Source organism: Anastrepha obliqua, chromosome 3, assembly GCF_027943255.1.
Source record: "Anastrepha obliqua isolate idAnaObli1 chromosome 3, idAnaObli1_1.0, whole genome shotgun sequence".
Taxonomy (NCBI): domain Eukaryota; kingdom Metazoa; phylum Arthropoda; class Insecta; order Diptera; family Tephritidae; genus Anastrepha; species Anastrepha obliqua.
In genome coordinates this window covers 26919988-26946976 of record NC_072894.1, presented here as the reverse complement: position 1 = coordinate 26946976, position 26989 = coordinate 26919988, and the positions used below count along the sequence as shown (strand labels likewise).

Here is a 26989-nt window from a genome sequence, read left to right as displayed (position 1 = left end):
CGGTCACGCAGATTTTGCTGGGGACGCTCATAATAGCAACCGCGTGTGTATTTTTATATTCGTAAATATTTTCATTTTTAAATATTTACCGCAATTATGCCGAAAAATAATGCAGAAAAGTGTCGTGAATATCGACAGAAAAAAAAAATCAATAAATAGCATCACGGAATTCATTCACGAAAATTTAATAAAGTATACACCAGAAGTATCGCGGATACTTAGAAAAGATTACAATAAAGTTCCAATGATTTTAAGTGGCGATTTTAACGTAAATTTTGCATTGGACACAGCGGTTCCTTTAATTGACGTTCTCAATACAACATTCAATTTAAAAATGTGTAACAATCGTACTGAATCGACAACACGATCAAAAACAACCATTGACGCGGTATTTCAAAGATATGTTGACAACATCGAAACCAAAGCATTTGTATCATATTTTAGCTATCATAAGCCACTCGTATCATTTGTTGAAATTGAAAACATTGAGGATGAATAATAATAAAATGAAGAAAATAAAATATGAACTTTATAGCAACATTATAATGAACCTATAATTATCCCGCTCCTAATGCTGCTTTCGTCTTATTCTCTCTCAGTTTGTTTTACGGAAGGTTTCACTTCTATCGCGTCTAACCGTTAGGCTGGATTTTTTTTCTTCAAATATTCTTCACATTGCAGCATTCTCTGCTGATCTTATTAAAGGTGAGATTATTTAAATACAACTTCCGAAAACCCATTACTTTAAAAAATAAAAAATAAATAATTGGCGCGTACACTTCTGTTAGGTGTTTGGCCGAGCTCCTCCTCCTATTTGTGGTGTGCGTCTTGGTGTTGTTCCACAAATGGAGGGACCTACAGTTTCAAACCGACTCCGAACGGCAGATATTTTTATGAGGAGCTTTTTCATGGCAGAAATACACTCGGAGGTTTGCCATTGCCTGCCGAGGGGCGACCGCTATTAGAAAAATGTTTTTCTTAATTTTGGAGTTTCACCGAGATTCGAACCAACGACCTCTCAGTGAATTCCGAATGGTGATCACGCACCAACCCATTCGGCTATGGCGGCCGCCATTACTTTACTTGTCGCGATTTTGACAACCGAAGACGTCGGTACAGCAAACAAATTGTTTATGGTGTTCACGCTCACCGACGCAAACGTATGCCCGTATCAGCTGACACGATGAAACTAATGAGAGCCCCAGTAAATGAATTCTCACCACCGTTCCGTTCCTTTGTATCGTAGATCGTTATTTCATCGAGTCAGCTGATACGCGCACACGTTTACGCTGGTGAGTGTGAGCACCATTAGCAGTTACTTGTTTGCCAATATTCAGTTAATGGCCTAGTGAATATTGCGATTTTAAGAGTTGCGATTTTTAAATTAAGCAAACTAATAAAAATGTAGGGAATGAATTGTGAATATACAAGTTATAAAAATACCTCCAAACGCAGTTTTGTTTGCCCTTGTTGTCTTAAAATTGCCTATGATTTCATAGTTTGATAACTCGATTTTCATATTACTGCACGGTATGCATGTGCGAATACTGCGAACGGGTTTTCTAGCGACATTTTCGAAAATAAAATGTTCGGACAGCAAGTTGGCGACATGTGAAAATAGGACGAAATAAAAAGAGGCAAAAAAATAATTTTTGTGGTCCATTAATGTCGCACTTTTTAGTCAATATTTACGCACATGTCAAAATTACAAGTTGACGCTTCCGTGCAACTCTGATTTGTAGCCGCCATCATAATTGCTTTGTTTGCTTTGTGGTGGACTCCGTCTGAATTTTAGCTTTCAGTTCGATTTCCGTGTTAAAGCGAAATGTCAGATTAAATATTGTTTTAGTTGGTAGACGGTATTTTGTTCGTCTAATCAGCTTTAGTTTTTATTTGATTTATTACAAAACTAGAAATGTACGTTAGTGTTTTTTACTTGAGAAATTTATTAAGTGAAGTGCTTTTGCCAATGTTTTCGTATATATCCTCTCATCGAGTCGAAGAAATCTTGTAACTTCTTGGAATCACTTCGTCTACAATTTTAATTTTGTGATATATGTATGTATGTACATATGTGTATGTGAATAAGTATGATTGATATTTCCGATATGCATATTCGTACGAAAAGCAATGATTTTCGTTGGGTTTGTGTAAATTTTAACAAGTGGAAAAAGCAAATTTATTGAATTGCAGAAAATATAAAAATTCCCTAATATCTGTTTGTTTATATATATTGCGGGCACAGTTCAATAATAAATATTATGCATACAAATTCAATAAAGAAGATGTTAAATATGTGTATGTATATAATATAATATTTGTTGGTTGTTTTAGTTTTCGTTGCAAATAGTGAGTACTTAAAAATCCGCAGAGTGCTTCATATTCTTCTTTTTGCTATTAATGCCCTTCGCTCTTGCGCTCTCACTGACTTAAAATAAATTTGGTAGCTGTCTTCATGTATGTGTGTACATAGTACAAAATTGTGCACGTTACGAGGGGAGCATAAAAAATATTACAATTGTCTCTGCTCACACTGCCTTTTAGAAGGAAATAGCTTTTAAAGGAATATAAAAATCAACACTTTGCTCAAATTTGAAATATTTCGACAAAGGTAAGTGCGTAAATTTGTTTGAATACATACATACATATGTAAAAATCATAATAAATCTTGAGTCTTATGGCAAGAATACTCGTATAATAAAAATTTTAATTCTTATCTTTTTGAGCCTTGAATGTATTGTAAATACTCACATAAAAATGGGTCTGATCATTGTCTGATAAGAATTAAGTTCGGTGAAAATATGAGAGAGAATGTTGTTAGTTGTAAAATAAGTTCATACATATATTGCTCTGCAAACCGAATTCGAATTGTCGCTATTGTCATTAGAGAAATTAATTAATTTGTATGTATAAAATGAAATAACTTAAATGTGGTGCGTAGCCAAATACATACACATGTACGTTTTATTTTTGAAGACGGTTGCTCAAACTACGGATATAAATCCGGGTTCTTCCGGTAACGTAGAACCGACTGTTGTGGTTATGTATAATTATGTACTCAGAAATGTAGGAGAGTTATGTCCTAGGAAAGTCAATTACATGATAAAAAAATGCGAACAAAATTTTCAACGCGTATTTTTAACCTCGAAATTGAGAGAGCAAATTTGATTCGTTTGGTGTTTTTGAATATTTAAAGGTGTCCGATTTTCCATTAGTAGGCAGCTACAAATCAGATCATTTAAATTACATTATCTTTTTTTAAGGATCCATGCATGTGTACAAACGTTTACATTTTCTTAACACGTTCGCGCACGTGAATGCTATAGCATTCATTTTTATAGTGATACAAAATGACGTGGATGCTACAGCATTCAAATTTTAAAGTCTAGTTTTGTTAATTTAATTTCATGTAACTTTAAGTTTTTGTAATTAATGTACATTTCAAAGTAATGACCACTTGATTCATTAAGTACTTTCATATAATAGTTAAAATACGATGTTCTGACTACTCTTATTATATACGTATTATCAAATTTTGGATATTAAAACTAGTTTCAAAAATAATTGCCTGTTTATTTTTGCAGCTCCCTGAATTTTTTAGTGTCCGCGAACGTGTTAAATAAATGAATATAAATAAAATAATAAATAAATATAAATGCAATAATAAATAAATACAATTAAAATATAAATGAAATATTAAATAAATAAAATATTACTTTGCTCATCAGACCAAATTTTCCGAATTCTAATTTCACTACTGGCATTAAAGAAATAATTTTCATCTCATGTCCTTGCTTAAGTTTTAATATTGTAAAATACACAAAAGTGTATAATTCAATACACACACATGTGTGCATATGTAAATATATTTGCATCCGAACGTTAACGTAGACCACAAAAATTTTTTTTTTGTGCTAACAGAGGTAAAGCCCCATAAATGCTATAAAAACTAGGCGAAGCCGTAATTAATGCAACATTGCAAATTCTAAATGACAATGGGCAGCAAGACGAATCGTTCGAATTGGTAACTGCAGACAACCGTGTGCAATATCTTATAATGTTTTCCAACAAACCCTTTAGTGGTTTGAAACTCGAAAACGTAGAACTTAAGCCTTTCATGTTACGCTAAATGTGCATAATATTCGAATTGTACAAATCATACTGAAATGTTTGTGCAATAATCAGTTTGCATTCATGCTTATAATTATTAAGACATACTACATATCAGCTTTTAAAATATGTTTAAATATTTGAGTATGCATATGCAGTACGTACATGCACATGTGTGTATAAAGATTTGTATACTTCTACTAGTTATTTCAGACGTTCACCCTAATCATTATTTGTGGCTTTAACTTTACAAGCTCGAAGTGATAGATACCCTCTACAAGGGCACATGGCTATGCACAAGACATACGGCAGCATACTTGTATGTGTGTGTACATACGCCGTAAACATATATCAGCGGCTAAATTTAGAGTTCTGAGTGTCACCATCTAGGGCATATGCCAAATGAATCGGCATCCTACCTACACTTTTGCATTGTTGGTATGCCATTACATTATAAACCAAAGAGGAGACTTGTGAACTGGGTTGAGATGTTCTCAAATACGATCGCCGTTATTGATGTCATGAATGTAGCACTGATTGTGTTAAAAGAGATATGGATGTATACATGAATAAATGTAAGGATGTGTGTACAGTACGTATGTATATGTGATAATAAAAAAATTATTAACCGAAATACTTGGCATGGTTTGTATCAAATTGAGAAACAAGTAACGAAGTGCAAATTCGGTTCGGGTCTTTGGGTCTCGTACGATATGTCGAAATGTAATAAGTTGAAACTAAAAATAAGGGAAAAATGTCGAGAAAAATAGTTAGAAAACCAAGAATATCGAAAAAAATCTATATATTGTAAGGAATGATATGTAAATTAAGCATCGCGTTTCATTGAAACTAAATCAAGTGTTTCCACGTGACCTTTTCTAAACGTTCCAATATCATTGACACCATATCACATCTCCATTTCGCCCCTAATGCGTGTAAATGAAATTAAGGATTTGGGCGAAATCTTTAATTAAAAATTCACTTTCGTTTATCATATTGATTTAATTATAACTACGAGTTGTTGTAACTGTATAAACATTACCAAAATATTACTCAATAGACCCATAATAAACCCAACGGTCGTTGCAACTGAGTTGACAACTCCATATTCATTCAATCCAGCGGGACAGTAAAGAAAGTATTAAGAAATATTATTTAACATTTTTACACGAAATATTAATTTACAAAAAGTGAAGAAGCGACTTGAGCGAAATCCCCGACGAAGTGCCAATCAAATGGCGAAAGAACTTAAAATATCTGACCGTGGCATCCGCCGCAAACTGAAAAATTATCTCAAAGTCAAGTCTTACGAGATGCAAAAGGCGCAGGATCTCACACCAAAGCAGCAAGAAGTCAGACTTGAGAGAGCAAAGGAGTTCCTCGCCTGGCCGAAAGCGGTAAATTGCCGAACATTATGTTTTCTGACGTAAACTCCCAAACCGATCGGGTTTATTTTACCGACCGTTCATACGAGAATTTGAGTCATCGATCGGCCTGTAACCGCAGATGGGCGCTCTCCAGTCGTTTTCATCGAGCCTGGCGTCAAGATAAATGCCAATTATTACCGGGAAAGTATTCTGGAGGTTGCTTTGAAGCCATGGGCAGACAAACATTTCGGTGGCAGACCATGAACGTTTCAACAGGACTCGGCACCATCTCACAAAGCTCGAATGAACCAAGAATGGTTAAATAACAACGTTTCGAACTTTATAACGTCCACACAATGGCTCTCAAATTCACCATTTGGGCCATTTTGGAGAGAAAGGTTTGATTAACCAGTCTCGAGGCGCTGAAAAAGCTATTGTCCGTGAGTGGGCCAAAATACCTGCAATTCACAATAGGGCAGCTTGCGATTCGTTTTTGGGCTGTCTCAAGGCAAAAGGTGGCCGTATCGAGCAAAAGTAAAATGATTCTTAATTTTGTATTATTTTCACACATTTTTTACTTTGAATTGAATAAAAGTAATTTTCCAAACTAAATTTATGGCCTTTTTAATCGGTATGTAACCGGACGTGTGCCGGACGCTGTAGCATCTTCTTCGGTGAATAAAAAACGAGTCCATATTTTTGATGGGCATTGAATTAACAAAAAAAGTAGTCGGAAGTTCATAAGTTTCATATACTGCTCGGAAGAATGCAGCAAATAAATTCTATTAAGGGGACAGATACCTATAAACGGCCATATTTTCCCTGATTTTCATTAAAATTATTTAAATGAAGAAGTCAATATGTTTTTTTTTTTCAAAATTGTCAGACAGTTTATTTATACATTAAAATAATATAAACATTTTTGTTTTTATTTTAATCATTTAAAATGGCGGATGTACACTCATTCTTCCAGGAAGGTCGCAGCGGGGCTTCTCAATCGGCGGGCATTGTAGCATCGGCGTCAGTGATCTGAATACAAAAAAACAAAATTTTTTTTGTTTATTAATGTCATAATTTCTATATGAATTAAAAAAATGGAAAAGAATTCACGGAATAAAATGCTTAAAACAAAAAAAAAAAAGAATTTTTGGGTGAATTTTCCTACTATTTTTGCTTAAAAAAAATTATTTTTTCGAAAAATGTTTTGTAAATTCACATGGAAAGTAATATCATAAAAAAATGTGTGAAAAATTTCAGGGAGATCGGTTAATAACTTTTCGAGTTATCGTGTACGCCAATTCGAAAAATATATTATAGTTTTGAGATAAGCGCGTCTAAAGTTGGCAACGTAACTATAGATCTCCTAGCGCTCGAACGCAAAGAATAGAGTCGTCACGGTTGATGATCTATAATATAAGAAATACTTAAATTTACGCTCTAAAAATTTTTTGACCTATTCTTAAAGGATTATATAATATTAACATTTTATGAAAAAAAATTTCGAAATTTTACACCCTTAACTGATGATCAGCACGTAAATAAAATTCCCATGACAGCCGGTTCTACGTTACCGGAATGAGTTTTTCCCGACTAAGGGCTGCCGCTCCAGTAAACTAGCTCTGTCTAGTGAACCGTTTATATCACGTCAATAAAAACAAAGAATTGGTGCTCAATAATCGGCGCTGCACCATTAGAGACTTGACCGATACTGCGAACATTTAATATAAATTTTATAACTAAAAAAAATTAAATCTTGTTTGGTGCTTAAACAACTAGGCCATTCCTCTTTTGTTCTGCGCAAGCATTTCCCTAAAACTTTAAACAGATATCGTTCCACAACTGCTGGTATTCACTGACTTAGCGCCGAGTGAGTTCTGCTACTTCCCAATCTCCAGTGGTAGCTTCGAAGGCACCGTTTCGCCGCAGTTGAAGAGATAAAACCCGAATTGTTTGAGGATTGAACGCATGCCTATTGTAGCCTGGGAAGCACTTTGAAAGTGATAAAGTGATTTAGAAAAACAAATATAATACAAATTTTAAAATTCGCAAAAAATTTCACTTTACTTTTGGATTACAGTCGTCTCATCGGAATCAACATTTGGTGGATTAAATTCGCATTACACTTGCGAAAGCTGTATCAACAACTTGCCAAAGCGTGTAAACAACCATACAGATTTATATAAAAAACACAAATTATAGTATACATTAAGTGTTTTTGTTGCTGTCAGCGAATAATTTGCAGTTCGTTAACCGCAGTTTGTCTATTTCGCGTTTTAACTTAGTCGCCGTTAGAAACGGTGTTGTCGCTTGACATGAACTGAATTTCCGGTAGAATTGCGGCTTGTGACAAAACTTCGTTGATGCTGCTATTAGGGGTCAAACGATGTTCTAATTTGCATGCATTTTATAATGAATGCGAATGTCAAACTTTCACCAACGAAAAATAAATAAAATTTCAATGTTTAAAATTTTAAATTTTATGTCTGCTCGAAATTCGGCAAAGCTAAATTTTAATTTGTGCTCTGATTTCTAGTAGCTTTCTGAACTTTTTCATTTTCCCCTGTTTAATATGTAAGAGAGTGGAAGTATATAGAAGTAGGAAAGCTCCACTTAGAAATCATCTGCCATTCGTACGGCTTGCCGAGAGAATAAAAAGATGCACGCGAATTGGAGAAGAAGGCGTCAAGATTAAAAGCCTCATATTATCATGATAATTAATTTATTATATACAAATTGTAGAATTTCGTAAGCATTTAATCGTCGAAATGTATTAATTTTGTCAGAATATGTTTATTATTTTGCTTAAATGTCTTTCGTCATTCTCATTTGCCACCGCTGCGAAATATTGTACAAAGTTGACGTTCTTGTTTTCACAGCTGTTTTTGTTGTTGGTTTATCGCTTACGTTTATACAATATTAAAATAAAATATCATTTAGGTCATCTCGGCTAGATGCCAACAGGAAATTATATTTACATAAGTACGTACTTTGTTTTTAACATACAATTCGGAATGCCTACACGCTCAACGTCACACGCCGATCTACAGATTGTCATACCAACATAAACCCCGTGGAGGTACTGACTAGTTCCGAACTAGTACTCTACCTAGTGGCTTTAGAAGCATGTCTAGTTTGCCTTTTTTTAACTGAAGCGTGACATTAAGGGGACCGTCCAGATCATGCGCTAAAAAAAAGCAATTTTTGGGAATTAACGTTTTTAAACGCGTTTAAAGTTTTTTTTAATATAAAATTGAAAAAAAAAAATCTTGTCTGGACTCAATCAGCAATGCCTGCACCGTAGGGAACACCTTCCGCACTCTCCATTTCATCATTCTTCTTCGAAAAATGTAAAAAAAAAAATTGATTTTTTGAAAGTTCTAAACTAGACGGTCCCCTTAAAAACATATTAGGGGTGTTCGTCTAAAATTTTAAGTTTATGAACCGTGTTGCAAACGCACCTGAGAAATATTTATGAAAATTTTGTTTTAAAAATTTACTTGGCAAAGTTACATTCTGTTTTCGCGTTTTCACGGATGACTCCAAGACCGAGCACGGCTCCGGCTCTGCGGTCTACGTGGAATCCAGCAGGACAAAACTGCACTTTGGTCTTGGAATCCATACATCTGTTTTTCAAGCGGAGGTGTATGCTGTTCAAGAAGCGATGAACTTTGTTGTGGAAATCGGATGGAGAGGGAGATCTATATGTGTCTGCAGCGACAGCCAAGCTGCGTTCATGGCCTTAGACAGCCCCCCAACCACATCAAGGGTAGTCGAGTTCTGTAAATCCAGGCTGAACTATGTCGGTAGACATAATAGCCTGATGCTAACATGGGTCCCGGGTCATGTGGGTAACGAGACCTCTGACTTCTTAGCTAGGATGGGCTCTGAGGCCAACTTCTTTTGGCCCAGAGCCCGTTTTGCCACTCCCTTCTGCAGCCATGAAAGCGACGGTTAGCAAATGGGTTCCTACAACCCACAAGCGAGCTTGGCAGGCTGAGGGGCTGCAGATGGACTAAACTGATGTTACCTGTTATGTCCGATCGACTGTCGCAAATCCTTCTGTCATTAAGAAGAAGGGAGTACAGACAGCTGGTTGGACTGATGACGGGCCACTTTCTGTGGGCGAAGGACATGGAAAGGGTGGGCATCTCAGACAGTGCACTTTGCCCAGCTTGTGAAGAGGAGGACGAGACGGCGGACCACTCCTTGTGCTTCTGCCCCGCCTTCGCTCGAATCAGGTTTGAGGTCTTTGGCACTGATGTGTTAAGAAGCGACCACCTTGGCTCTTTGGCAACACAAGATCTACTCAGATTTCTTCGGAGATTGGGTAGATTTAAAGAAAATTAAAAGAGAATCCAAGTGTAGTACAATGGACTTCATTAATGTTTGAGTGCTGCACTTGCTAGTTGTCCTGACAAAAAAACAAAAAAAAAGCATTCTTTTACTCATAATATTACCAGATCATTTACGAGCCAAAATCCACGCGTAAACTTACGTAGACTATGTAAAGCCAGGTCTTGCGATAGCAATTTGCATTTTGTATGCGAAACTTAAGGCAATGGCCATTTGGCTGGAACAACGATGAGTTCAGATAGACAACATTTGCAACATTCTGCCTCGACATTGTTGTGTCAGTGCGAATATTTCCCTGAGCTCCCGCTCCCGTTGGTAAATCAGCTGATTTTTTTTTTTCTTTCGGCGTGTCCATGTGGCTGTCAGCACAAAATAAAACAAGGCGAATTCATTTTTTGTTCTCTACTTCGCCAATACCTTGCTGTGACAATCAAACGTACAAAACATTGTTGTTGGTTTCGTGCCATCACCTTTAATAAATGCGCCTTTGGATGCATAGATAGATATTCTAAGAGGTTTGCACTTCGGCCTCACGGTCTTTTGTGCCCATTATATTAGAAAATAAAACAGTTATTCCTGTTTAACATTAGTTGGCCTTATTTGGCCAACCTTGTGATGTCTTTACGGCATCTCTTTTATTTAATAGCTTTAATTGAAGCGGCCGCCGTAGCCGAATAGGTTGGTGCATGACTATCATCATTCGGAATTCAGAAGGAACGTAGGTTCGAGTCTCGGTGAAACAACAAAATGGGAAAAAAAGTTTTTCTAAAAACGGTCGCCCATCGGCAGGCAGTGGCAAACTTCCGAATGTACTTCTGCCTTGAAAAAGCTCATCATAAAAAAAATATCTGCCGTTCGGAATTGGTTTAAAACTATTGGACCCTCCATTTGTGGAACAATATCAAAACACACACCAAAAATAGGAGGAGGAGCTCGGCCCCCAAAACAGGGGGTACGCGTCATTTATGCAAGGTGAAGTCCAAAATAAACAAGACTAGCGTCATAAAATCGTTTTTATGCCGCCATCTTTTTAATGTGTTAGTGCGTTGGAAGTGACATCCCTAACTGACTTCTAGTGCAAGCTTGGTGACATTCGATTCAGTGGAAGCGAAGTTATTGCGCCTAAAGTGTCATGATTGTCTATCTTGTGCCAGAGTTCATGAGTGGTTTACACGTTTCAGCAACCATCTCTGAGGACATAAATGACAATGAACATACGAGCCGCCCAAAATCAGTAATCACTAAAAACTACATCGAAATTGTTTGTAAATTTATCAAAAATGAACCGAAATCATCGTTGAAGTTCATGGAACAACGTTGTAACTGGTGATGAAACGTGGTGTTTCCAACATGAACCTGAAACTAAGAGTCAAAGTGCCGAATGGAAGGCCCCAGACGAGCCACCACCTAAAAAATCGCGTTTGGAAAAATCAAAAATTAAGTCAATGCCCATTTGTTTTACGATTCCAAGGGAATTGTCCATAAGGAGTTCGTGCCAACGGGTCAAACCGTGAATGTAATTTTCCAACTTGGCGTTTTGAAGCGCTTATTGCATCGCATTCGTCGAATTCGCCCTGAATACCGCGAAGAGGAAACCTGGCGCTTATTGCATGATAATGCACCATCTCATCGATCCGCTCTTGTGACTGATTTTTTGACTAGAAAACGCATTTTAACCATCACTCACTCACCGTATTCGCCTGATATGGCTCCCTGTGACTTCTCCCTATTCGGATAATTGCATTTGGCCATGAAATGAAAACGTTTTGTGTCCTGAAGGACATTCCGGTCAATGACCTGAAACACTCTTTCGAAAAGCTTTTAGATCGCGCAGAACAGTGTATCGAGACCAGAGAGTTCAGAAAGTGGTTCAGAAAGTGAAGAAGCGACTTGAGCGAAATCCCCGACGAAGTGCCAATCAAATGGCGAAAGAACTGAAAGTATCTGACCGTAGCATCCGCCGCATACTGAAAAATGATCTCAAAGTCAAGCCTAATAAGATCCAAAAGGCCCATGATCTCACACCAAAGCAGCAACAAGTCAGACTTGATAGAGCGAAGGAGTTGCTTCGCTTGGCCGAAAGCGGTCAATTTCCGAACATTGTGTTTTCTGAGGAGAAAATTTTTCAAATTGAGCAATTCGTAAATTTCCTGAACGATAGGGTTTATTTGACCGACCGTTCATACTAGAATTTGAGTCATCGATTGGCCACCAGGAGGCAGTACCCGCCACAGGTAATGGTTTGGGCCAATCGTTTTCATCAAGCCCGACGTCAAGGTAAATGCTAAATATTATCGAGAAAGTATTCTGGAGTTTGCTTTGAAGCCGTGGGTAGACAAATACTTTGGTCGCAGACCATGGACGTCTCAACAGGACTCGGCACCGTCTCACAAAGCTCAAGTGAACTATGGCTAAAAAACAACGTTCCGAGCTTCATAACGTCCACATAATGGCTCTCCAAACGCGAATCTGATGGATTATTCTATTTGGGCCATTTTGGAGCGGAAAGTCCGAACTAAAAGATTCTCCAGTTTCGAGGCGTTGAAAAAGCCATTGTCCACGAGTGGGCCAAATACCTGCTAGTCACATTCGGGCAGCTTGTGATTCGTTTCTGGACCGTCTCAAGGCCATAGACAAGGCAAATGCAGGACATAACGAACAAAAGTAAATTAATTCTTAATTGTGTATTATTTTCACACATTTTTTTCTTTGAATTGAATAAAAGTAAATGTCCAAACAAAATTGATGGTCCTCTTAATTGGTTACACCTCGAGTGCCGCACCCTGTAATAAGAAAGATTTATGGCAAAAAGTCTAAGAACTATGATATTCTACTCACACAGAAACTTGGCGTAGGATTATAAATTCTATGCTAAATCGAATACAAAAAGTAATAAAAATAAAATAATCACTAAGTTTTTTTGTATCTGGTCTATGTCTATTTCGTACCTATTTTACTGTCCACAAGAATATTTTCTTTTTTTTCCTATTGTTACTAGTTTAAGTCTTAAAAGATCTCTGAATTAATATTTATATTTTTTGTATTAATCTATGAAATAAAAGTCACATATAATTGATTATCTGTTATTAATAATTAAAAAAAACTTGCATTTTCGTGGGGGTACTTATTTTAATGACCATAAGTGTATACAGAACGTGGATGCCCGCATAATTCATATTGGCAAAGTTTAACTTTGTTCATCACTGCCAGCCGGAAGTGATGAAATGTTTTTTTTATTTTCGACGCATACTGACCGAGACGATTGCCAGCTAGCGGCTACATGCATACATAGATACATACATATGTACATATATACTAGTACAAGCGTATCAACAAATATAGGGGAACACAATGACGACATGGAATATTAATTAATATTCACTTACCCGTAATATAACTACATATGTAGATCCACGCACCTTTGGCAAAACCACTTATTTGTATTTTACAAGTTTTGGCTTCTAGATGATTACATTTCTTCTTTATAAAAGAGAAAAAATGTGTATCTATTATATTTTTATTCAATTTTTATTAAAATAGCTTTTTAAACCCTAACTGTGGATGACTGCGTTCGAACGCGACAATTTAGTAGATATACACGCAAAAAGTGCCAAGTCCACTTAAGTTGTTTTGGTAAAAGTTCGAAGATACGTTCTGGCGCAGACACTAGACAAGAGCAAAACTCAAGGGCTTTTGTAAAGCAAACGTGATGTAAAATGCACGGGGAAAAATTTATTGAATATAAAATATAAAAAATGCCTAGAAAGTATAAATAAATGTTATGAAAAAGTTTAAACTTTTTAATTGAAAATGTTAAGCAAAACCTTTTAATTATGAAAATCTTTCATTACAGAAAACACAATCCATCACATGAATCCATCCATTCAGCGATCAACAACAACGTCCATCATAATTAACGTTGATCAACGCAAAGGAGGTACATTAAAAATCGCAAAAGAGAGATACAAACAAATCGAATATACCTCCTGTCAATGAAATTATAAGCCAGCCTAGTAAATAGCGACTGACCACTTGTTTTGCAGACAACACTTGCATACATACATACATAATTGTAGGAAATACTTAAGACGTAGTCATAGATTTAATTTTTTAGAGAAAAGCAAAAGAAAATTAACTTTACATTGCCATGGACAATTGCAATGCTTGAACGTTTTCGTTTGAGTAATTTGAGTGCAAATTGTCGTTTACGAAGTGAAGAACTGGCGCGCGATAAGAAACAACAACGTCAACAATGTGTCACTGTCCTGCTCTTAGATGACACAACCCACACCTTTCGGATAGAGGTAAGCGTGTAAATATAAGTAAAAAAAAAATTATATATACAAAATTATGTTATGCTTTATATCCAATAACAGTTAGTTGAGAATTCATACCTAATGCTTCAAACTGTATTTGAACCATCGGTAGCCGGCACAGTTGGTCGACAATCAGCTAACCAACCAACCATAACATCCATTTCATTTAAAGAGTCCACTAACATAAAAAAATCCATATTTCAACAGTGCAATTGTATTTTCGCTCCAGCCTACCACTTATCTGCTGTCAATGATTAAATAGAAAGTACTTACGCATGTAGATATCCATCACGTTGTAGCAGACAGACAGCGTTGCTCATTTATGTTTTAATGTTTTTATATGTTTAAATGCTTTACGTTTTGTCTGTTTATTGTTTCGTTGACTGGTGAGCGCACTCGTCCGAGCATTCGCGCGGCCCACAGAAAAAATGCAAAGAAAAGCGAGTAAGGAAATTCTAAATTCGGTCCGTACCAAACTTTTTATACCCACGCATGTTTCATTAAAACTTAATTTGAGCTGGCTGTTAATTTTTGGCATCAAATAAGCGCATAGGCAAAGTGAATTATGGGGTTAGGGTTAGTCAGAGGCCCGAAAAAATGATGATTTTCAATAATTTTTTTACTAGTCAACTGCTTTATTTTACAAAAATAAAAGCGTAGTATTAATACATCATGTTTCGACTTGACTTTAGCAAAATTTCAAAAAAAAAAAAATCAATAAATGTAAAAGTTATCGCTGTTTGTGTGAAGCCCGTTTCTCCGGAAGTCCTTGCGGTGATCATCACAAGTCCTTGGAGATTCATCTAAAATCAATCGGTCAAGAGAAATTAGTTTTATTAATAGACAATCTTGTGCCTAATCGAAGCTTTTTTTTCAAAATTAACAATTTTCGCGAAAAAATCGACAATTAATTGTTAAAAAAAAATCGAAATTTTTGAAAAAAAGTCCTTCGATCAGACACGAGCTTTTTATGTTTTTCAAAAGCAGTCTAAATTTTAAGTTTTAGTGATCACCAGTTCAAAAAACATAACTTCTGCTCAAATATGAACGAGACTGTAAAAAAACTGTCCGCGGATGACATATGGCAAAAATAAATTTTTTGTTTTTTGGTAGGACTGTTATAAGCTTACATGGCAAATTTCAGCGTGATATGTCACATAGTTTGTTTTCTGTGCTACTGTAAACAAGTCAAGCTCGAGTGTGTTCTTCGAATTCCCTTTTATGACTTCAATTGTCTCAAAATGTTTTCCACGGAGCGGCAACTTGAGCTTGGGAAACAGGAAAAAGTCACATGGAGCCATATCAGGCGAATACGGTGCTTGCGGAACGATATTAACATTATTTTTGTTCAAATAATCGCGAACAAAACGTGATGTGTGAGCTGGTGCATTATCGTGACGCAAGAACCATGACTTGTTGTCCCACAATTCCTTCCTTTTAAGACGAATGTTCTCGCGCAAACGCTTTAAAACGTCTAAATAATATTCAGCGTTAACCGATTTTGCGATTTGTGCGATTTTCAAGCACAATTTCCTTTACTTTTCCGATGTTTTCGTGGTTTACTGATGTTGCTGGACGACGTTCATGAGGCAAATTTTCAACCGATGTACGGCCCTCTTTGAACGATTTGTACCACTGGAAAACACGTGCACGCGATAGAGCAGAGTCCCCATAGGTTGTCTGCAACATTTTTAAGGCATCTGAAGCCGAAATTTTGTTGGAATAACAAAATAACAAAATTTCACACAAATTCTTTGAATTTCCATCGTTAAATTCGAAGAAGACACTCGAGCTTGACTTGTTTACAGTAGCACAGAAAACAAACTATGTGACATATCACGCTGAAATTTGCCATATAAGCTTATAACAGTCCTACCAAAAAACAAAAAAATTATTTTTGCCACATGTCATCCGCGGACCGTTTTATTGATACCGTCTCGTTCATATTTGAGCAGAAGGTAGTTTTGAGAAAAGCGCATTTAAAGTTTTGCTATCGATTTATACCCCTTTAGCGCCCTTTGTTAACACTAAACCTACCGATACTTTATGTATTCTTATTCCTACCAAAGTGGGCCAAATGACCCGTCTTTTAAATGTTATATATTATATCGTCCCCTTAGTATTAAAATAGCCTATAAATTTTTTGATGTTTTGAGAAAATGAATTTCAAACTTTTTGTCGAAAGTAGCTCTCACTCAAATCTCGTTATGTCTGTAAATATTTATTATTTTTTGACTGACGTTTTGACCCACTTTGTGAAACTAGAATTTGACAAAATTTTGACCACATATAAAATCGACGATGGAGAATCCAAAAATTCAATAAAAAAATAATAGCCTATGAGCACATAGGCTATTGTTATACTAAGGGGACGATATATAACTAAGATCACATATATTTCTCGGTAAAACAATTAGCAAGAGGGGAGTAAAGCTTGAAAAATACATTCGATGTATTTTTTAATAAAAGTTTAAAATGGGTCATTTGACCCATCATGGTAGGTTTAGTGTTAATTGTTGAATAACTCGAAAAATATTTGTCGGGTTCCCTTCACATTTTCACACAATATTTTTAAGATGTTATATAATACTTTAAGAAAATGCAAAAAAAGAAAATCCAATTTTTTGAAAATTCTGACTGCTCCTATTCCCTTGTAGCAGGCAGAGGGGCGGAAATTTAGTCTTAACGTTTAAAAAATGGACGCGGTTTTTATCCGATCTCAACAACATTTTTGTTAAAAGTTACTCAACTAGTACGCTGGGGCATAAAACATGCACTCAATAAAGATTATATTGACTCGAACTTATCTACTATTGTAAAGGGTGATCCATTTAGAGGTAATTTTAAATTGGTATAAAGCAACGAGTACTCAAATTGATTGGGCAATCTTTATTACTTTTGTGCAGGACCATTCATGACTTTAAGTTCTTAAAGATAATCTCTTTCAAATGTTGGCCGCAAAGGTGCCGTAATTCGGCCATCCGTAAACATCAATTTTGAATGACTCGCTGGAGTACTTCGGGCGGTAGCTCGTGAATAACTGTAGTAATTAGTAATGCAGCGTCCAATATCGCAATGGAAACTGGTTTATCTATCCACAAAGCATTTATACTTTACATACCCCCACGAAAAAAAGTCCAAAGGTGTGATATCACTTGATCTTAGTGTCCAATTCACTATTCCGAGACGCGAGATAAACTGTTCACCGAAACGACAACGCACTAAATCTATTTTTTACCTGGCTGTATTGGAAGTAGCGCCCTCTGGTGGGAGCCAAATGTTGTGGAGATCACGGGCTTCGATTTCCGGCATCAAAAAGTCGTTTATCAAGACGCGACAGCGTGCGCCATTCTCTGTTATATTGGCGCCAGCCTCGCATTAAGCCAAAAATGGGCCTCAGCGCGTAATGAATCCTTTCACAGAGCGTCGATTTTTGTAATACAATTGCACGATTTGTAAACGCAGTTCAGGCCTAAGTCCATGATGAAATGTCACTGAATAATTAAAATAATGATATATTTAGTTTGACAGTAGTCACGCGTGATCTGTCGAAAAACCCTATTGGAAAAAGTATCTCCAATCTGATCATCCTTTATGTACAAATATCAGTTAATTTTCTAAGAGACCAATTCGTATAGAGGACCCTATAAGTGCGTTATTTCTCTGGCCATTGCTGTACTATATGTATATGTAAGTACACTCGTATATCCATTGCTCATCTCACGCAGTACCATCGACGACTTTCCATTTCAAGCTCTTTGCTTTCTTTCGCTAATTATTTGTCTATTTTTTTCATATTTCTTTCTGTTTTAATTGCTTTATAATTTACAAAATACATACTAAAGTATAAGTGCACTGAATGAAACCGATCAATGTTGGCCAACAAATGCACTTAAAACAAAGTGCAAGTAACTAATGAACACTAAAAATATGTTGCATTCCAATACATAAGTACCAACATATCTATGTACATATATGTATACATACATGGGTATGGATATGGTTTTCTAATAAAGTGGGGATTGAAATGAAACAAAATAAGTTCTGCATGAGATAGTAACATTTTTTGTATCTACTGATTGCGGTCTGTGATTTCGGAAGGTATGCGTTAGATCATTGGCGTGTTGAAATTGCCTTTTTACTGGAAGCTTTACGTTTTGGAGTATCTCAATATACTTGGGTAACACCGTTCTTTCGAAAAGTGGCTCCTTCCAAACTATTATTAAATCATCTCCGATAATGCTGGTCGACGCACGTATGTACGTCCCACCATATGATCACGCTCCATTTATCTCTGTAAAATATATTGGCACTCTAGGTAGGTAGGTTAGATGGCAAGAGTACCCCAGGTACACTACAAGTAGCACTTACGTGACGTTTTGATACCATAATGTGGACCACTATCTGCAAAAAAAAAAGTATGGAAGAGAAAATCATCTGTTGTAGTAGAGGAGAGAAAAGGGATCTAGGCTGTAGAATTTCTTTAAGCCATTACCAAAGGGCACGCTAAGGAATCTCAAGCGCCTAGCAGCCAGAGCCGGGCATTTGCAGAGAAAGTGTTCAACAGTCCCTTTCTTTGCAGGATCCCCACATCTTCTTCAGTGACCAGTGAATATCGCAATGAGTTTGGAAATTGAATGGCGGGGATTCCCATAACTTTAAGCGTTCTGTTTACATCGTATTGAGGCCATAGTGTTTTCGAAATAGCACACGATGAAACAGAAATAAATTGTATAGTTTCCTTCTAACAACTGTTACGGGTCTTTATTGCAGTCTTCTTTTTCAGTGTCCAATAGTTGCTAAAAGCTTATATAAATGTTTAACAAATAATACAAGGTGGCACAAAATTAATCATCCAATATTGTTTTTAACTCTTTCCGTCACGCTCTTTACTGCGACATAAAAAATTTATTTTTTGTTGTTAATTGGTGAATATGGAATACAAGTAATACACGAATGCAAAAAAAAAATATTTACCGTTAGGTTTTTGAGAAACAAGGTGGTCACCACCAGTAACCACCATGACTGAAGGGTACAAAAATTTATTAAAACTAATGCACTCAATTACTTCACTTTTTTATTTATTTTTAGAAAAAAGACAATACAAAATTTGGAAATAAATTTACAAATAATTATTTCTTGTGAAAATCTGAAAAACATGTCTTTCCTTTTCGGAGGCAAAGTGGGACGTGGCATGTTCTGCATTGCCATACTGTGCGGACAGGGACGCTTTTGGTACTGCAAAAGGCGCATCTTCTTGGTGTGCCTCTAAGCGGTTGGTGTCGATTACTCTCATGGCGGATTTCAGCAGGCACGCTAGGCTTATACCATTTTATAGCAACTGGTACAGGAGATCTTGGGCTTGAACCATTGCTGATCGCGGAACTTCCTCGAGCTCGCTTGTTTACGTAGCAAGGTGCTAACAGCCCCTGATAAATTGAGCGGCGAAAGTCCTTCAATGTCATCTCATCCAAATGAGGTCTGTTAATCTGCAGCTCTTTATTAGCTATATAGCTATTGATAACGCAGCAATCCAAGAAATGAAAAAAAAATTCGGTGCCACCACTTTTGGGATTTTCCGTCGATGGAGTAACACGCTTTTAATTGATCGAATATATCAACGAAGTTCATATTGCTGTTGTATTTCTTTACAGCCAGAGGACAATCGATCCTAACTGCACTTCCATCACGTTCCCTGCGAGTAACTTGTTCCACATCTTTGAATTTTATCATGCTTTCATCGATCGCGACACATTCGGATAGCTTATAATTATTTCTGAAGTTGCGGCGAAGAATTTCAAGCATAGGACGGACTTTATATAACTCATCATAGTCTGAATGCGTTCTAGCAGGCATGAGATTATTGTCATTCATATGCAAGCAGTCAAGAAGCCAGCGATTTAGGGGCATACAAGAGGAAATGTAGGAGTCACGTAAATCAGGATCAGAAGACCAGTAATCTTTGTAACTCGGTAGCTTTTTTATACCCATCACCATATTTATGGCCAAGAAAGTTTGTATTTCAGAAGGACTGGTAGGAGAAAAAGGTTTACCTTCTTGTGTTGCATATAGGTTAGTTTGAAAGCTTATGACCTCAACCAAGTCCTCTGTCCAAAACATGTGAAACAATCGGAGTGGTGTTAAATCTTCCAAGCTGATTATATGATCAGCTAAGCCCATACTCTCAACAAACTCGCCAGGTATATCCATAGAGAAGGTCCTTTTCCATTTGGGAGGCTGCAAGGTCGTAGAGCTAACAATATTATTCTGACTTACATAGTTTGATAATGGTATATCATCCTCGTCGTCGAATAGCTCTTCATGGATATTCTGTACATCTGCCCCACACATATCCAATATCGATTTTGACACTGGCCACTCAGGCGTATCTAGATTTTCATCCTCATCGGAACTGGCTTCACTTTCAGGTCCTGAAGGTAAATCTTCATACAAACATTCTTCAATTTCCCTTTGCGTCAATGATCGTTGCATTATTGAAATAATTGCCTAAAGTATTGTAAATACCAAAGAAAGTCCCACTCATAGTGACCCTATAAAAAAGCAAATTCTAGGAATACTTGCGTCACGGTGGTTATTGTTGCTAACCACCACTGATTATAAAAAATATTCGTAAAATAATAGAAATTTAAGCGAGAAAGCAACCACTGTGTATCAAACACACCACAAGAACTAAATTTGCACAAAAATCAAACCATAAATTGCGTTATTGAATTTATTATGAATTTTTACTTCTAGCTTTCACAAATACACGCGGCCACGGATTTTTACTTTAAATTTTCTCAACACGTGGTGGGTGTATTTCTAGCTATTAGCGCCCTCTTCACTTAAAAGGAAGCAATAATCAATATTCGTGCAAAATTAAAAACATAAATGTCGCCAACCGTCGTAAAAAAAAATAAAAAAAGCGTTGCTAACCACCGAGACGGAAAGAGTTAAATAGCTTTTTTACTCAAAAAAACAAATGGAAATCTTTATTCTGCCCTTGAGGCGCTCCATTGCGTGTCTGTTTTTATACTGCAGCTCTCTACTTCACAAGTGCTAAATATGATTGAAGTGTAGGGTTTTCCAAACAGAGGTGTTATTTTTATATTCAAAGAAAAAATGCTGTTATTTTATTATAAATGATCGGATGTTCATTTCATTATAAAGAGGAAGGTGTGCCGTTAATAGTGGAAAATAACATCAGGCAAATGACCACCACGACCACGCTTACAGGACAATATCCTTTTCATGAAATTTTCCATAACCGAATTGCAAAGTGGCTGCCCTATGTCCTCGATAGCCTCACGAATTCCATTTTTGAGGTTTTGAATCGACCCTGGGCTATTGGCGTAGACTTTCTCTTTCACGTGGCCCCAAAGAAAAAAGTCACAAGGTGTTAAATCACAAGATCTCGGGGGCCAATTGTGATCACCTCTTCGAGAGATAACACGATCCGGAAACTTTTCCCTTAAAAATCGTTGCTTGTGTGGCACGTAGCGCCGTCTGGTTGAAAATAAACGTTGTCCAGATCAATACCATCCAATTCCGGTCATAAAAAATCGTTTATCATCTCTCGATAGAGCAATCTATTCATTCATAACACCTGTTAGTGGAAACCCCTTTACAACGCTATTTGCAAAAATAATAAATTTTCCAAAAGCGTGATTAATTTGTGCCACCTTGTGTTATCTTAAAATTGTTGTGCAAGGTTATAGAAATCTTGCGCGAGTAATAAATATTATCGCAAGGGTTCCATTTTGATTTTTCTACTGATTGCTGCAGTAGTATTTTGCTATAGATTTTCAACGATTTTTCTTTGATAACAATATTCTCAAGTCATTCGGTCTATTGGGAAGTGACGCACTTCAATCCACAACACATTATCAATGCAAATTCAACTTGCGTCGCACTCGAGTTATGAAGCGATTAGCTCGTAGCAACTCCGCTGTGCATTCATAGCGCAAATGGAGTGTAGCGCATACATATAAGTATGTATTAAAATACATATTTCTGCGTGCGTCTACACATTCATACTAAATGTATTTTAGAACACCGACCATCAATGTGTACTTTTTCTGAATCACTTGGTCGAAAATGATAGTCAGCCATGCTCAAAATTCTTCACGAAAGACATGTGTAAATAAAGCTTATCAATAATTTTATATATTGCAAAAAGTATAGATATTAGCAAATACGAGTGAACCGGAAATATGATAAATATTTTTTATCAGTCAGCTTAAGCTCTTCTGCGCAGAAAAGTGAAGCAAAAACTTCGTAAAATCGAATACAACTTCATGCTAAGAAAAATTATTTTGTTACATTCTCAGCTCTCAAGAAGCAAAAAATATTGTTCGGCTATTGATACAACAAACAAATGCTGATTAAAAGCAAGTTACGGAAAGAGTTGCTTGCAAGGTGTAGGTTAGTTTAGAATATCCAACTCACTTGGACGATGTAGGTTCGTTGTGGTACTACTGTGTAACACGCGAAGCTCAGTATTTATTCATCATGGAACCATTTAGACGGTCTTATGAAGCGTAGGATAGGTTTCATCACCACGCCGGATAGTTCCGTAAGAGAGTCAAAAGTGTATTTTCCTAACAACCTTCTAGCTAAGGCTGGACAATTACAGAGGAAGTGTTCTACCGTTTCTTCTTCTTCCGCGTTTCTAGACCTTCTGCAGTATTCATGAGAAAAAACTCCTGGCCTAGAAGAGTGCTTACCTAACAGCCAATGATCGGTGACACAAGCCACGACTCATTGTGGTTAAAAATTATATGAGGAAGTTTTTCATACAGTGGAGTCGGACTTTTATAAAGATTTGAAGTTACGATGAACATTATTTTATTAAATTATTTTAAGTGACATTAATAACCTTGACAGACAGCAGTGTTAATTGGTACTGCCGGGGGTTAGGGGTAATCAGAGTTTAAAAAAATTGGATTTTTTTGCTTTTTCTTAAAGTATAATAAAGGGTGATTTTTTAAGAGCTATAGGAAAGTTTTTCTAAAAAACGCACGTAAAATTCAGAAAAATGCATGAAATTTTTATTTAAATCGATAGTACAGTCCATATAATTTAATGTTTGAAGATTATTTCATGCAAATGTTGACCGCGACAGCGCTTCAAATGGTCCATCCGCTTAGTCCAATTTTGGCATACTCTTTCCAATGTTTCGGCCGGTATCTCACATATAAACGCTTTAATGTAGTCTTCCAATGCGTTAATTGAAGCAGGCTTGTCTGAATAGAGCTCATGTCATAACATGCGTTATATCGCACGATCTGGGTGGCCAATTGACAGATTGACAGGTCCCGAACGTGAAATAAAATGTTCACCGAACTCGCCTCTCAACAAGTCCATTGTTACGCGTGCTGTGTGGCATGTGGCACCGTCTTGCTGAAAGCACATGTCATACAAGTCAAGCTCTTGCATTTTGGGCAAAAAGAAGTTGGATATCATTTCATGGTAGCGCTCATCATTCACAGTTACGTTACGATTCGCAGCATCTTTGAAGAAGTACGGTCCAATGATACCTCCAGCCCATATGCCGCACCAAACTGTGACCTTTTCTGGATACATTGGTAGCTCTTGCAATTCTTCTGGCTGATCTTCACTCCAAAATCGACAATTCTGCTTATTTACGTACCCATTGATCCAAAAATGAGCTTCGTCTGAACATAATTTTTCGATAAAAAGTGGATCTTAAACTTTCTTAACAGAACACGCATTTTTATAATAAAATTCAATGATTTGCAAGCGTTGTTCATTTGTAAGACGATTCATTGTTAAATTATAGGCCAAACTGAAGATGTTTGACAATGAAACAAAACACTAAACGTGCGTCAGCTGTTTAAACCAACTGTTTAAAAAGATAGCTAAAAAATCACCCGTTATCTTAAAAATATTGTGTGAAAATTTTAAGTGAATCCGACAAATACTTTTCGAGTCATTCAACAATTTAAAAAGGGGACATAAATCGATAGCAAAACTTTAAATGCGTTTTTCTCAAAACTATGTTTTTGAACTGATGATCACTGTAACTTAAAAACCGCTAAGTAGATTTCAAAAAAATGTATACTGCTTTTGAAAAGCATAAAAAACTCGTGCCTGAACGAAAGATTTTTTTCAAAAGTTCAATTTTTTTAAACAATTAATTGCCTGTTTTTTTCTCAAAAATCTGAAAAATATTTCCTGAGGCCGCCATATTGTTAATTTTGAAAAAAAAAAGCTTCGATCAGGCACAAGATTATCCTTTAATAAAACTAATTTCTCTTGTCCGATCGATTTTAGATGAATCTCCTAGGACAAGGTGATCATCACCGCAAAGGACTTCTGGCCTCCACACAAACAGCGATAACTTTTAAAATTATAAATTTTTTTTCTCTTTAAATTTTGCTAAAGTCAAGCCGAAACATGGTGTATTAATGATATGCTTTTATTTTTGTAAAATAAAGCAATTGACTAACAACACAAAATTCTTGAAAATCATCATTATTTCGGGCCTCTGACTACCCCTAACGCCTTAATTCTGATTGAAATTGTAGTGTGACAGATGGTTGTTACGCGGATTAGTGAACAGCTGATTTCTTTATTGGATAGTTATTTCAGTAAAATATGGATCGGAGGCGGCAAATACGGGTTAGTGGCCCTGATACTAAAAAATAGATATTTATTAAAAAAAAATCTTAAAATGCTATTTCTCAATCTGATCCGTAATATCAAAACAATTAATGTAATTTCGAATGTGCTAGTACAAACTAGCCTTGCATCCAGTCTTTCTTGTTCTTCTTTTTGTAAGTTTCACTATTTTTCATTCACAATAGATATTAACTGTCATTTTTCGGCAATGTTGGCATCGGGAATTCCCCTAATCCGCTTAAATTATGAGAATTAAGTCTAGTTGTCAATCCGCATTAGTTACACTTTACACCATTGTCTGACTAGCCTAACGTTGGATGAAATTTGATGCTCGTATTGGCTGTTTTCACAAAATAAAAACTCGAAACGAGAAGAAGAATGTTTCCAAAAGAATAATGTTGAGGTCTCCTATAGAGAACTTGTGGGGAGAGTTAAAAGTCGATCTAAGAAATAAAAGTACATTTATTTGCAAAGGCGGCAAGTGAGAATATTTTCAAAAAGATTTCAAAAACTATTTGATTCTGTGGTTGGCTGTTTTCAAAAGTGTCGAACATTCCACTAAGTATTGAGGTACCGACAATGGCGGTTGAGGCAATTATTTTGGGTCGCTCACGCTAAATTTGTTTTTAGAGCACAAAACTCTATTGACTATTTGATTCCATTTTATTTCATAGTTAAACAAGACGGTCTGACGAAATTTTTAGTAAATTTGTTTATTTTCCAAAAATATTTGAGATTAGTACTCTATAAAACAAAAACTGAAATCCATAATAACATAAAATTATCGTAAAATGTTTGTGTGTCGACACATATTCATAGACCTTTTTTCAGTATTAATTTTTAAATTTTCTTTGCAGAAACGTGCTAAAGGATCTGAATTACTAGATCATGTTTTTCAATTCTTGGAGCTATCCGAAAGGGACTATTTTGGTTTGCTGTTTCCCCAAAAGCCCGGCGATGTTGTTGTAAGCACTTTTTACAAAGCCCTTTTTACTAATTAAAATATAATAATATTATTTACATAATTTTTTTTGTTCTCTTCCAGCGATGGGTGGATGCGCATAAGCAATTTAAAAAGCAATGCAGTAACCTCGCTCTAGAAAATGACGCTACTCAAACGTTGGAATTTAGAGTTAAGGTAAAAATATTGAAGTAAATATAAATATTTACTTGGGCTTAACATTTTGTTGTTGTTGATTTTACAGTTTTATGTAAGTGATCCCAGTCGTTTGCAAGAGGAATATACTCGATATCAGTTTTACCTGCAAATAAAACGAAATATTATACTGGGAAGATTGCCATGCTCCATCAACACGCAATGTTTACTTGCCAGCTATACTGTGCAATGTAAGTACCGAGTAGTATTGACTACAAGACTATGTCCAAACAGGCATCTAAGTGACAATTAACAACATTTCAGCAATTTTGTCTTTAATTATAACCCAATTCACCATACCCAAATTTAAATTATTAATTGCCAGTTAATTCATTATTAATTAATAATTAATTGTCAATGAATGCTTCCTATGCAACCCCGTGAAGTATGTTTAATGAGAAGAGCAAAGCGTATGTTCAGTGAGAAAACGAAATGGCGTTAAAATCAAATAGAGAAAAAATAAAATAACTAATTTTCAATGAAAATATGTTTTACTAATCAATTCCGTGCATGAAACACCAAATTATATAAAAAGTTCTTTCTAATAGCGGTCGTCCCTTGGTAGGCAATGCTGAACCCTTAAGTGTATTTTTGCCATGAAAGAGCTCTTCATGAAAAACCAGCTGCCGACTCCGACGGCTTAAACCTGTAGGTCCGTCCAATTAAATGGTGCAAGCGCCAATTATATGTTATATATCGTCCCCTTAGTATTAAAATAGCCTATAAATTTTTTGATGTTTTGAGAAAATGAATTTCAAACTTTTTGTCGAAAGTAGCTCTCACTCAAATCTCGTTATGTCTGTAAATATTTATTATTTTTTGACTGACGTTTTGACCCACTTTGTGGAACTAGAATTTGACAAAATTTTGACCACATATAAAATCGACGATGGAGAATCCAAAAATTCAATAAAAAAATAATAGCCTATGAGAACAATAGCCTATGTTATACTAAGGGGACGAAATAATCAATTTCTTTTGAAAATGATACTTATAAAACCAGAGGGAAGACACTGGCATGGAGTGAGTGGTATGCAGTTGCT

The 26989-nt window shown here is 36.1% G+C and overlaps 1 protein-coding gene across 6 annotated transcripts in view; it reads left to right on the top strand.

The window, feature by feature from the left end:
* Nucleotides 1-1796: 1796 nt before the first annotated feature.
* Nucleotides 1797-26989, top strand: part of LOC129242851 (tyrosine-protein phosphatase non-receptor type 4) — a 34700-nt gene continuing 9507 nt past the window's right edge. The window contains exons 1-6 of one of the 6 annotated variants that reach the window (XM_054879729.1): nucleotides 1797-2058; nucleotides 2335-2611; nucleotides 13684-14134; nucleotides 25648-25755; nucleotides 25836-25928; nucleotides 25996-26137. In XM_054879729.1, coding sequence (XP_054735704.1) covers nucleotides 13991-14134; nucleotides 25648-25755; nucleotides 25836-25928; nucleotides 25996-26137 — 487 coding nt within the window. In that variant the 5' untranslated portion in view covers nucleotides 1797-2058; nucleotides 2335-2611; nucleotides 13684-13990. Of the gene's footprint in view, nucleotides 2089-2334; nucleotides 2612-13683; nucleotides 14135-25647; nucleotides 25756-25835; nucleotides 25929-25995; nucleotides 26138-26989 lie in introns of all 6 variants that reach the window. The other 5 variants (XM_054879730.1, XM_054879731.1, XM_054879734.1 and 2 more) reach the window with 5 other exon arrangements.